The sequence below is a fragment of the Armigeres subalbatus genome, unplaced genomic scaffold, assembly GCF_024139115.2.
Source record: "Armigeres subalbatus isolate Guangzhou_Male unplaced genomic scaffold, GZ_Asu_2 Contig732, whole genome shotgun sequence".
In the NCBI taxonomy this organism is placed as follows: Eukaryota; Metazoa; Arthropoda; class Insecta; order Diptera; family Culicidae; genus Armigeres; species Armigeres subalbatus.
The window spans coordinates 1-13,240 of record NW_026943515.1 but is presented as its reverse complement, the minus strand read 5'-3'; the positions used below and the strand labels follow the sequence as shown (position 1 = coordinate 13,240).

Below are 13,240 nucleotides of genomic sequence, written 5' to 3'. Positions count from 1 at the left end.
AACACTCAGTATGGCAACAAAATAACTTTTCTCAGTGGTTAATGTGAAAATTGCTTCCATCTTCAAAAATGTAACGATTTTCGAAAACATGTTTCACTGGCCAAAACGCCCCAGTGTAGGCAGGACGATATGCCCTTACCTATTGGACACAAGCGCAGCGAGCCTGCAGCAGTTGCTTCCAAATTGTATGGAAAATATTGAAATGTTATTTACACCTGCTTAAATGGACCTATGTTGGTTTTTTAATGTCAAGCGCATAAGGATTTGTAACCTTTTTATTATGGGATTGATAAAATACTAATGAAGGTCTGTGGAACGTCTTTGGCTAAGGTGGGGCGTATTGCCCAGGCACTTGTTGAAATCCATTTTTTCGCGACTTTTCGAAAAAGCTTTATTACGTGTTATCTGTAATATTTTAATATGAATACTCACGGGCAATGCATTTGCGACTTCCTGGACTACCAAATAACACAAAGTTTGCATAAATTGCGTTGAAAAGTAAAAAGTTATCAAAGAGTTGCCTTAGGGGGGGCATATTATACCGTCTTACCCTATACATTGTCATACACTGGAGTCATTTTTTATGCGGATGATATGGGCCACGTGAATTAAAACAAAGTTAAACCCAGCGTAAATTCCAAAGTATGTCTGAATGAACCGCAGAAATCCCGAAATTCGAGTGAAAAAAAATCGCATAAAAAGCGATTCGTGTAAAAAACAACCGCGTAAAAAACGACTTCAGTGTACATCGGGAATGAAGCGTTGACTCTTCCTTGATCGAATGGTCCAAGAAAATTGAAAATCCATCGAGAAATGGCTGAGATATTAACGATCAAAGTCTATCATATTTTCGTGACGTTTTTCGATTTTTTGCAATTTTAAAGTGTTCGGATAGAAACCAGTTTTTTAAGCAGTCCTTTTTGGTAGCAGCTAAAACTAAACATTTATATTTTTTATTTTAGGAAACTCAATTTCATATTTTAAATAACTTACAACATTTGGTTCTACACTCCCCTTTCACACAACAACAGTTTCCTTAGAATGAATCCTTTTCCTGCACACTTCCTCGGCCTTGTTTGCTGGCATAAACTCGTTCCTGTGTACAATACCATTATTAGATTCTCGCATTTCATTTATCATATTATTTCCTTACAGCTAATAGTTCAGAATAATAATTATTTTCTATTGCAGGTCTCAGTCTTCCCGAGCAATTGAAGCACTGGCAACCTTAAATAAAATTTCAATTATAAATCAATTTATCTACAAGCACTTAATCTTTTTACTTTGTTCCGAAAATATGCTCCAGTTTATGTTACGCTTCACTTCCTCACTCCTATTAATTTAAAAATTCACCGAAACTAGCACTAATAATTTTCACTATCTCAATATAATTTGTTTGTTTACCTTTTCATTCAATAGCTACCATCTACATCATCTTCTCTTTCGAAGTGCAACAACAAACGATACAAGTGGGCACAAACAAACAGGTATGCCACTAGTATCTTCGTCCTACGTGCTAGTGTAGGTAGGCACACTGGGCCACTTGCGGTGTTAACATGCCCCAGCCCGTAACGTCCTGAAGTTCCTCAGATCTTAAGGATTTACCTTCAAACCTTCAACACCGCTAGTTGCTCCACCGCACGCCGCTACAATCCTCGAGCTGTTTTCAAAACTGGTTATTTCACTCGTCCGATGATCCCGTGTAGAACATTTTCCACGATTCCTGTGGTCTAATTCCTGCTTGTTGTTACTATTTTGGTGAATGTTAGCATATCCGGAAATTGCTGCTGCAGTGGACATTCGTGTCGGTCCGTACACCGTCCATCCAAGATGACACCGCACGGCAATGGGCTCCATCACTTTACCAATCCTGGCTTCGAGCGGAGCGAACGAATGTATGTTGTTCAACCCGATGAGCATCTCTGGTCGCCCGTTGTAGGATGAAATAGGTAATCCACGTAGGTGACCATATTGATAACTCAATGACTTGGCATCAAGCGACTGTGCTGGCAGCATAAGCTTGTTGACTGTATGGACGTTAGGCAATAGCATAGTGTTCTCCACTCCAATCCCTGACACCCACATACTCGTCCGCGTTGAGTTTCGTTCAACTCGTTCAATGTCGGCAGTCCACTGGATGGTTAGTTTTTCGTGGACGCCTACTACTCCCAACCGATCAGCCAGCTTTCGTTCAACAAGTGTCACCGAAGCGCCCTCATCAAGAAAGGCTAGTACGGTGATCGACTTTCCACCACAATGTAGGTGCACCGGAATCATTCGGAACATCGTAGTACTGTTTGTCCTAATGTGCGCGTTGGTCCCGACAGCTTCATTCGTTGAGTTATGCGCTTGACGGCAATCTCTAATATGGCAGCGTAGTTTGAATCTGCATAGTGCTGTCCCATGCTCGTTCAAGCACACATGGCAAAGCTTCCAGTGCTCCACAACTTTCATCCGATTAGCGTACGTTAGATTTTTGAAGTCTTGGCAGTAACGCAGTCGGTGATCCGTTCGGTTGCACACCCTGCAAGGGTTCAAACTTCTCCATCTTCCGTCGCCTGTTGACGCATCTTTTGCCTGGAACTCTCCTTTACTGTGATTGAACAATGCTCCCCTTGTTCTATTGTATCCGGCTCCTGTACGTCCATCGCCAGAGGGTTTATATTCCAGACCGACATTCGCTTCGCACGCTTCCGTCACGATTTCAGATACAAAATCCGTGAATGTTCGGAGTGTTACCTTCTTCTTCCCCCGCTTGAAGCGAACCCATTCGCGTTTATCGTTGTCTGGCAGTTTATCCACAAGATCTTGGATTAGTAACGGATTCACCAAGTGCTCCTTGAGATCCGCTGCTTCCATGTGTTCACACAACTGCTCGACCGCCGTCCCGAACGGAATGAAACTAGTTAGCTTACCAGATTTCGGCGGTTCTAGGCTACGAACCTTTTCTAGGTGACTCTGCAGCAGTTGTTCCGGTCTGCCGTAAAGCTGCCGCAGCTTCATTATCACCTTAGGAACGGATTTGGGTAGAAGAAGTTGTCCTCGGACCATGTCAAGAGCCGGACCCTTCAAGCATTCCTGTAGGCGCACCAAATTCTCGATGTCAGTGTAACCGCAGGCTTCATTCGATGCTTGGTACGCCCCGTAAAATAATGGCCATTCTTCCGGCTTTCCAGAGAAAATGGGTAGTTTCTTACATATACCGCTCCTCGCCGCCAACTGGTTTTTTGTCGGACCGATTCGTGGTCGCCCCAGCCCGTGTTGACTCGAACTGTCGGGGCTGCGTTTAACCGTTCCACTGAACACCTTTTTTACTTTTTTGATTGACGAAACATCAGATTCTTCGCTAGATATGCCGTTTTTATTGGATTCGCCATCGGTATCATCAACATCACCCGAATCGTCTTCTTCAGATTCATTTACCTTAATCTGTTTTAAGTTTTCTTCCGTCAGCTTTCCGATCTCAGGATTCCGCAGTGGGGTTTGATTAGATGTCGATGTACCTTCTCTAGGATCAACTTCCTTCATCTCTTTTCTTTTGACGCAGAACCTTTCAGCTTATTCATCTTTTCATCGAGATCCTTCATTTCTTCCTCGAACGACTGCTGTCTGGTCGTCATGCGTTCCAACTGTAGCTTCCTCTCTCGTAGAATCTCCTCCTGTAGCAGCTTCTCCTGTTCTTCTTCCTCTTCGCGCATTTGTTTTTCTAACATCATACGTTTTCTTTCAATCCTTCTCTTGATCTCCATTTCTTTCTTCTTCAACATCATTTCCGCTTCCAGCTCCTGCTCCATCCGCTTTTGGGTCTCCTCCATTGCTTTCAGCTTTTGCTCCAGAGTTAGCGCAGCATCGGATTTGACACTGGAACGGTCCGATTCATCACCGTTTCTCTTGACGACGTTCCTCTTCTTTTTCTTGGCTTGCTGACAGTTATCATCAGCGCAAAACCACTTCTTCTTCTTCTCTGCTTCTTCAGCCGACATCCCTACGCAGCGAAGGTGGAACCACAGCAGACACCCATCACATCCAATCATCTGTTCATTTTCCGTGGAAGGTTCGTCACAAGCCGCACACGGCGTTTCAGTGAGGTCAAGGATTTTCGCATTATCCGTCATTGTGCGGTGAATCCGAAGCAAGTTCAAATGTTTTTTAGTTTGTTCGGATAGAAACCAGTTTTTTAAGCAGTCCTTTTTGGTAGCAGCTAAAACTAAACATTTATATTTTTTATTTTAGGAAACTCAATTTCATATTTTAAATAACTTACAACATTTGGTTCTACACTCCCCTTTCACACAACAACAGTTTCCTTAGAATGAATCCTTTTCCTGCACACTTCCTCGGCCTTGTTTGCTAATCTAATCTAATCTAATCTAATCGAACACAAACGCAGCCAGTACAAAGAAAGCATCCTGGAAAATCATTGAGTTAGATGACGCCCAATAATTTTTCTTGTCAATATTGAGACTTACAGCATACCAGTGGTATGACATAAACTTCAAAGCGGCCAGGCCCACTGCGTTGTGTTTGCCGCAGAGATGATTCTTAGAGATGTATCGTGTTCAAGTATTCACTTCAACATGATACATATCACGAATCTACAGGGGTTGAAGGATGCGTGGACATGCTGTACCATACGCACCGCGTTCTTTTTTAAATTCTTATTTTGGTAGTTGTATATAAATATGTAGTGAAATGAATAACATTATGATAAGAAATTATATCAAACTTTATATATATGTATTTTTAGAATATAACATCAACTAGGAGCCGAAGTTAACTCGTGATGTACATCTCTTGTAGAAGAAGCTGGAAATTATATAGAATTTTTTAGTTATGAGTATCAGATAGCAGGTTATGTGCCAGGACGTCGTCTGCATAAATGTTACATGGCAGGTTGTGAAGCTTTCATTTCTGGGATGTTTTGTAGTGGGCTATGAAAATGTTAAATCATGAAAATATGAAGGTACATAATACTATAATATAAAAAAAAGGACATGAAATTATGAAAATTTTATAATATGAAAATGAGAAACATAAAAATATAATGTAATAAAAGAATAAAAATTGCTATATGAAAATCAAAAATATGAAAACATGAAATTAAAAAATGAAGATACAAAAATTTGAGTACACAAAAACATAAAAGCATGAGAATATGAAAATATTGAAAATTATATTTTAAAATTTTCATTATTTCCACAATCGCACGCCTCCACGCTCCTATGCACTCACATTTTTGTATCTTGTAATTGATATAACAATTTGAAAATATGACAATATGAAGATCTGAAAAAAGATAATATAAAAATATTAAAACACAAAAATATATAACATGGAAATATGAAAGTATAACAAATTAAATCATAAATATAAAAATACTAAAATATGAAAACGGAAACCTGATAATATAGAAATATATAAATATGCAAATTAAATTATAACAACATGAAAGTATAAATATGTAAGACAAAAAAATAATGAAAATTAAATATTAGAAATTTTAACAATATGAAAATATGATAGCATGAAAAAAGAAAATACACATATATGAAAAGACAAAGGATTTAAATATGGAATTTGACATTTAGAAATACAAAAGTATAAAAATATGAACATATACAGGATTAAAAAATGTGAAAGCATGAAAATATAAAAGCATCATATAATGTGATATATGTATAAAAATAGGAAAAATATAAAAATATGGAAAATATGACAATATAAAAATATTATAATATGAAAATGTAATAACATGAAATTATATAAATAAGAAAATACAAAAATATGAAATATAATAGTTTAAAAATATTAAAACATCAAATATTAAATATTAAAGTGTAAAATTAGGACAGTATAAAATACGTAAATAAAAAGATAATAAAATGTAAAAATATGAAATTATAAAAATATGGAAATTTAAAAAATAAAATGTAAAAATATGAAAAATAAATATAATGAAATATGAAAAATAAGTATAATGAAATATGGAAAATAAATATAATATGAATACATGAAAATACGGAAGCATGGCATTGCTACGGTATATATTTCGTGGACTGAAAACTAGTGATACTCATGTTTCCTTTGAAATCTCTGTCCAGATTGCTATCAGAAATCAAGGTGGTGTAATCCTTAATTTCAATCTATGACAAAAAAGACAAAAGCATTAGAATTACTATTCCTGGCCACGCTTATCTGTACCGTTACTAGGGAGAGAAGGAATAAGTACCACGGAGTTGGATATTGGGAAGGTATTCGTTGGGTCAGGATGTGCCTGTAGCTGGCAATGTGACCATGGTAGAACTTACACCGTAACACACCACGTAAAGGTGTCTACCCAGCATTACGGGTATCACTTCCTCGGCCTTGTTTGCTGGCATAAACTCGTTCCTGTGTACAATACCATTATTAGATTCTCGCATTTCATTTATCATATTATTTCCTTACAGCTAATAGTTCAGAATAATAATTATTTTCTATTGCAGGTCTCAGTCTTCCCGAGCAATTGTAGCACTGGCAACCTTAAATAAAATTTCAATTATAAATCAATTTATCTACAAGCACTTAATCTTTTTACTTTGTTCCGAAAATATGCTCCAGTTTATGTTACGCTTCACTTCCTCACTCCTATTAATTTAAAAATTCACCGAAACTAGCACTAATAATTTTCACTATCTCAATATAATTTGTTTGTTTACCTTTTCATTCAATAGCTACCATCTACATCATCTTCTCTTTCGAAGTGCAACAACAAACGATACAAGTGGGCACAAACAAACAGGTATGCCACTAGTATCTTCGTCCTACGTCCTAGTGTAGGTAGGCACACTGGGCCACTTGCGGTGTTAACATAAAGTGTACCCCAATATAGAAAAGACAGACGTAGTTCTACGTCAAAAGTCCGGAACATTTATAGAGGTGCGATATTTACTTTATCTTGGTTATGGGAATATGAGCATTAAATCAACGCAAGGGCCTTCATGTGACTCTGGCGCGTTTAGAGAATTTGTTTTTATACCCGTTTGTTGTAGCAAAAGCAAGATCAATGGCCTAAATTGACTAGGAATTAACCCCAGAAGGCCACCAAATGTCCTTCCGAAAGATCCGGTACACTTTGGCAAAAAGTCACTTAAAAAATACAGAATTTTTATTTTCTCAAACTACTGAGTAAAATTCTAAAAAACCAACCGCATCAGGAAGACAGCCTTTAAAATCAGTCACTAGCCTTCTGATTATTCGGAATCTCCTTCTTCAATGGCTCTACAGCTCAACTGAATCTTGGCCTGCTTTTCAACTAATTGAAGGCATTTACTCGCTCGCCAGTTGCTTGAGTATCTATGATTTCCATCCGAAAACATACTGAGCCAAACCGAGAATTGAACCTCACCATTTGTGGATTGGTAGCCCTTACGTGATCACCAAGTGAAAATCGTAGCTCTGTGCTCTCTTCAAGTTTAAGAAGAAAGCGGTTCTTCGGATGCTTTGATTGGAAAAAACACTTGTTGAATACCCATTGGCAATGAAACGCAACTATTTTGTTTAGTAATTGCTGATCTAACCACACATTTGGATAATATTGCAGCTGAATAGGAAGCTTCTCACATCATTAAAGTCAATTACACTTTCACTCAACAACGATCAGACAGTAAAATCATATATACAATCCCATACAACACAGTCTATACCCTCCCGCAATGCATATGAGCAGAACTGTGTCAAGCCCGTCTTAAGTTGCGCACCAAGGTAGTCCGCACCGCGGGACCCAACGCAATTTACATAAACAATACCGCATAATGAAGGAAATCCTTGTTGAGTGCACTAACGGTCTTCGCTGCCGTTGGTTACCACTCTGGGTGTTGAAGTCTCTAGTTGTTAATCTCGCCGAAGATGCAAACGCGAACGTATTAGCATGCATTGAAAGCAGGTTTCAATAAAGTCGAATAAGGCGTTTGGTCGAAAGAAATCGCTTGGACGAGAATGCCGTTTGACCGAAAAGGTCATTTGGCAGAAACTTGAACGAACGTGTCGTACTGCCGGAAATGTCGTTTAGCCGAACAGGCCATATGGCCAATAATATTATTTTAAATTATTTTGTTTTTAAGTTATTTTGCCGAATATGTGATTTGGCTGAGAACGCCCTTTGACCAAAATGGACGTTTGGCTAAATAATAGATACATATATAAAATGTTAAGTAAGTAACGATAGTTGAGAAACTGAAGTAATAAATTAGAGGTGAGACATAGGAAGTAAGAAAGAGAACATTGAGAAGTCTTAAATGAGAAAAGAGAAGTGAGACGTCTCACTTGTCGCAGAAAGACGTGATACTTCTCGCTTTACACAATGCATTTCTCAATTTTAACGGTGAAAAGTAAAAAGTGAAAAATGAGTTGTAAAAAAAATGAGGAGCAATAAGTATCCGATTTCGGTCACTCATTTCGCCCCCGAAAATTACCAGGAGGCCACGATTGTGCTATGATGCCGCCGACTGGGAAGCATACCTACAGTCAAAAAATGCCTTTTTCAGCGAAAAAAAACTAGCTTAAATAGTGTGTTGGGCATGGCAACCAACTTCGACTCCAATATAAGCCAAACACATCCACAACTCTTCTCGATTTCATCAAACCCGTCCTCGATGCCGCCGTTGGTTTCATACCACAGACTAGCATTCGGCCAGGACGAAAAACACTCCGCTGGTGGTCGGACGACACGCGTCCTATTCTTAAGGCGAGAGAGAAAACAAGTGAGGCGACTATAAAGAAAAACACTTTAAATGCTGGTCAGAAAAAGCAAAGAGAACACAATGGGAGGATTTTCTCGACTCGGTCAACCTCGACCAATCTGCGGCTTCGACAGGAAAAGTAAACGCACTTAGTGGTAAACCTCCATCCATCTCGACACACCGGGTCGAACCTTTTCCAATCTTCCTGAGGTGGCCAATGCGTTTGGGGAATGTTTTACCGCTTTAGACTATCCGTCAAAGCCTATCCAGCTGATCTCGCCTCTTTCAAACTTTAAAGTTCCCCCCGGATCCACAAAACGCCAAATTCAATTCTCCGTTTCCGACTCCTGAGCTGTAGCAGTCCATCGCCCTCCCAAGGAGTAACATTATATATATATTATCAGGTTCCGATGGGATTGATTATCCCATGATGAAAAACTCAATGTTTTTTTCTTCTTTCAGAGCTTCAAAAACTCAAATGTGCAGCCTCATCGGGCTGTACGCAAAGGAGACGTAGGACTGTATTCCTCCCGTCACCAAAACTACCAATGGTGTTGTAGATTCCATTGCGACGACCGTGTCCACTTTCCGTGAAATTTTGTTAGAATTGAGGATTAGGGCCAAACCGTCTGTTATTGCTCGATTTTGATGCCTGTGCTTGCGATTCATAAAAGAGATGTGTTGGTTTACCTATTTCGAAACTTAATGGAATTTCTAAATAATTATAGATGTTAAATACATGAAAATCAATATTTTCAAAAGGCTATATGAAAGCGTTGAATTTTCTCTGATCAAACGGTTAAAAAAATGTAAACCATCGAGAAACGGCTGAGATATTAACGTGCAATGTCTATGTGTCTATCTAATTGTACTCCGATATAGAAAACACAGACGTTGTTCTACGCCAAAACCTTCCTCCATCCGCCGAAATCCGGTTTCTAGAGTTGATCAAGCCTTTTCGGACGAATGGCGGGAAAGCCTAGTTTGTCCCATCCCCAAGAACAACATTTCCTTACTTTTGTGCGGAATTTCCTCACAGGGCGCTTTTTTTGTAGGAATCAGTCTTTCGAGAAGTTCTGCTAACTTTTTATAGAGAAAATACAACTTACTGCAAATAACTTTTAGAATTCAATAATTCACCGAAATAAAGCACTGTCTCTGACAACGACCGGGTCGTACCTAGTTATTTAGTATTAAAAAAAGACAAAAAGATAGTAACACCATCTTCGACCAGAGGTTGTACAGACTGAACGCTTAACACCTATCATGAGAGTATGAGACAACGGACAGGACACATAACACCCAGTGAACCAGTGGAGATTATTTCGACCACGAAAAGTTTTCTCCTTACTGAGGCGAGAATCGAATCCACACTCCACTGCACATGTCTAGACTTGTATATATGACTTCTTCAATGAGGGCAAATAGCTGCCTAGTAGGACTTAAAGTGATATTATCCTATTGTAGATATGATTCAATCAAATGAAGGCTGTGTCTGAAATGAGGCGAAGACATATGATATCCATTCGTAAACAGTTTGTTTGGCATTAGACAAAAGCGAATGTATTTTTTTGATAAATAGATTCCATCTTTCTGAAAATTGTCTAATATGTTAAATAATCCCTTTTATGAAAATTAATTATACCGAAAATCTTTTCATTACTAAATAATACCAAATAATGCAAAATAACCTTCTCTATATAATTATTTTTCTATTAGGCCGATACAAATATTAAATTTATTTCATGTCACCCCCCCCCCCCCCCCGCCCACCCCCCTTCAACTTTCCAAAAATATTGAGGGGGCGAAAAAAATGTTTTTGGCGATTTTTATTTTTTTTTTATTTTGAACTTGTGCAACACTGTTTTTATCTTGGTAGGAAATATGTCATTTATAGACCATACATTTGTCACTAAGAGTATTTCAAATGAAAATAACAGCATATATATCCATCGGCATAAATATTCTGTATCCTATCAGGTCACGCATATTAAGGGGACTCTTGCTTACAGATTCCGTCTAAGCTCCCTTGCAATATGTGGCCTACCCATTTCCACCAATGTTCTCGAACATCTATATATTGTAATCGGAGAGATTGAGACGATTAATTTACATGACAGCTTAATCTGTCTACTTTATGTGCTGCTTTCAGATGTTTTGAACACGCCCAAATTGATAAAAATAAATGGCGTCAAATCAATTGGACAGCTCCTAAGTGTCCGAAATTTAAGGTGAACAGGCTTTAATATAGCGTTTCGTGATCATAAGCCAATACTTCAAATTGCATGCCTCGGATGGGTGGTTTTTGAAGAACACTGGCTGAGACTGAAGACTTGAACCAACACTTCAGCTGTCCAAGTCAAAGAGCAATTGAGGCAATAACCTCCGGTTGCTGCAGCCATCCTTTCTTCATCGGCCAGGAAGTCCACCCATGCATGCTTGTCCTGTATGTAGCAGCGCCCGACTCCCACTTACAGGAATATATATATATATCGTTGACATACTCTACTTTACTTCACTGATTCTTCACATTCCTCACCGTTTGCTTCTCTACGCTCCTCAATCTTCCATCGGGTTACATCTGTAATCCATTCTTTTCGCTGAGTAAGCAGCTCACCCAAGTTTTTCTCGTCGGTTTCGATAAAAGCATTCTTCACTGCCCACTTATCTTCTACGCTGCCACCTTCCAGAACATCCACTACCCGAGTTCTAAGATCTTCAACGAACGATTTCTTCACAGCTGGATCTTCTGATCTGATTTTGATTCGTCGCCCGAGCCTCTCCTGACACCGCTGAATCCGAGCAATGCGTTGTCGCCAATTAAAAGATGATAGTCAAAAGCGATGGTAGCGCTGCGTTTATTACGGACTCATATCCATATCCATATCCAGAGGAGCTAAATACTAGTTCTGCCAACTAAAAAGCGGGTCTGGGAAGTAAGTCAAATGCTGCTGCATGCAGATATGAGAAGCGGGCGCAGGAGGGCTCCCCAGCCGACGATGGTAGGAAACCCGCAACAACCGGCAATATTAATTTCCTCCGATGCCTGAGTGGAGCAAGGACAAATCCGTGGATGATAGATAAAGACCAGCCCTACCGTCCTGCTTAGTCAAGCTTAGTCTACAACCAAGAACCTTTTTTCAAATGCAAAATTTTTTTCTCGTCTATTTGAGCGATTTGCGTTAATGTGTGTACAAAAATAGTGTGCGATACGGCCGCACACTTTCACAGTCTCTTAAAATCTATGGTCACTATCAACTCCCCAAAGCCAACATTTTGCGCTCCTGCAGGTGCGGACTCGCACTGCTTGCGCCCCTTAACTCTCAGTTGGGCACTGGTGGTCACTATCAACTCCCCAAAGCCAACATTTTGCACTCCTGCAGGTGCGGACTCGCACTGCTTGCGCCCCCTTTACTCTCAGTTGGGCACTGGTGGTCACTATCAACTCCCCAAAGCCAACATTTTGCGCTCCTGCAGGTGCAGATTTGCTATATCAGCGCTCAGAGGGGTCTCGGTTACGCATGACAAGTGTCTAATTGTTCCCTAAAATCTCAATTTACTATCATCTGAAAGCATTTTCTTTTTGTGATACTTGAGTTATTCAGCCCTACCGTCCTGCTTAGTCAAGCTTAGTCTACAACCAAGAACCTTTTTTCAAATGCAAAATTTTTTCTCGTCTATTTGAGCGATTTGCGTTAATGTGTGTACAAAAATAGTGTGCGATACGGCCGCACACTTTCACAGTCTCTTAAAATCTATGGTCACTATCAACTCCCCAAAGCCAACATTTTGCGCTCCCGCAGGTGCGGACTCGCACTGCTTGCGCCCCTTAGCTCTCAGTTGGGCACTGGTGGTCACTATCAACTCCCCCAAAGCCAACATTTTGCACTCCCGCAGGTGCGGACTCGCACTGCTTGCGCCCCTTAACTCTCAGTTGGGCACTGGTGGTCACTATCAACTCCCCCAAAGCCAACATTTTGCGCTCCCGCAGGTGCAGATTTTCTATATCATCGCTCAGAGGGGTCTCGGTTACGCATGACAAGTGTCTAATTGTTCCCCTAAAATCTCAATTTACTATCATCTGAAAGCATTTTCTTTTTTGTGATACTTGAGTTATTCAGCCCTACCGTCCTGCTTAGTCAAGCTTAGTCTACAACCAAGAACCTTTTTTCAAATGCAAAATTTGTTTCTCGTCTATTTGAGCGATTTGCGTTAATGTGTGTACAAAAAATAGTGTGCGATACGGCCGCACACTTTCACAGTCTCTTAAAATCTATGGTCATTATCAACTCCCCCAAAGCCAACATTTTGCGCTCCCGCAGGTGCGGACTGCACTGCTTGCGCCCCTTAACTCTCAGTTGGGCACTGGTGGTCACTATCAACTCCCCAAAGCCAACATTTTGCACTCCTGCAGGTGCGGACTCTGCACTGCTTGCGCCCCTTAACTCTCAGTTGGGCACTGGTGGTCACTATCAACTCCCCCAAAGCCAACATTTTGCGCTCCTGCAGGTGCAGATTTG

General features: G+C 39.9%; 1 protein-coding gene and 2 long non-coding RNA genes across 3 annotated transcripts; all 3 read right to left on the bottom strand.

Moving 5' to 3' along the window:
- Positions 1-882: 882 nt before the first annotated feature.
- On the bottom strand, positions 883-1,221 carry LOC134204591 (uncharacterized). The gene is made up of 3 exons (XR_009977898.1): positions 1,154-1,221; positions 994-1,096; positions 883-936 (listed from the first exon to the last, which is right to left on the bottom strand). It is a non-coding gene; the product is annotated as an uncharacterized LOC134204591 (long non-coding RNA).
- A 2,303-nt stretch (positions 1,222-3,524) lies between these two features.
- On the bottom strand, positions 3,525-4,346 carry LOC134204593 (trichohyalin-like). Its single transcript, XM_062679394.1, has 2 exons — positions 4,265-4,346; positions 3,525-4,207 (listed from the first exon to the last, which is right to left on the bottom strand). Exon 2 carries the CDS (start codon positions 4,113-4,115, stop codon positions 3,525-3,527), a length of 591 nt encoding a protein of 196 aa, XP_062535378.1. The 5' UTR covers positions 4,116-4,207; positions 4,265-4,346.
- A 2,007-nt stretch (positions 4,347-6,353) lies between these two features.
- LOC134204592 (uncharacterized) lies at positions 6,354-6,696 on the bottom strand. The gene is made up of 3 exons (XR_009977899.1): positions 6,578-6,696; positions 6,448-6,521; positions 6,354-6,390 (listed from the first exon to the last, which is right to left on the bottom strand). It is a non-coding gene; the product is annotated as an uncharacterized LOC134204592 (long non-coding RNA).
- Between the last annotated feature and the right edge of the window lie 6,544 nt (positions 6,697-13,240).

Coding starts and splice junctions, on each gene's coding strand:
- LOC134204593 (XM_062679394.1), bottom strand. CDS start 4,115: ATGACGGATAATGCGAAAATCCTTGACCTCACTGAAACGCCGTGTGCG.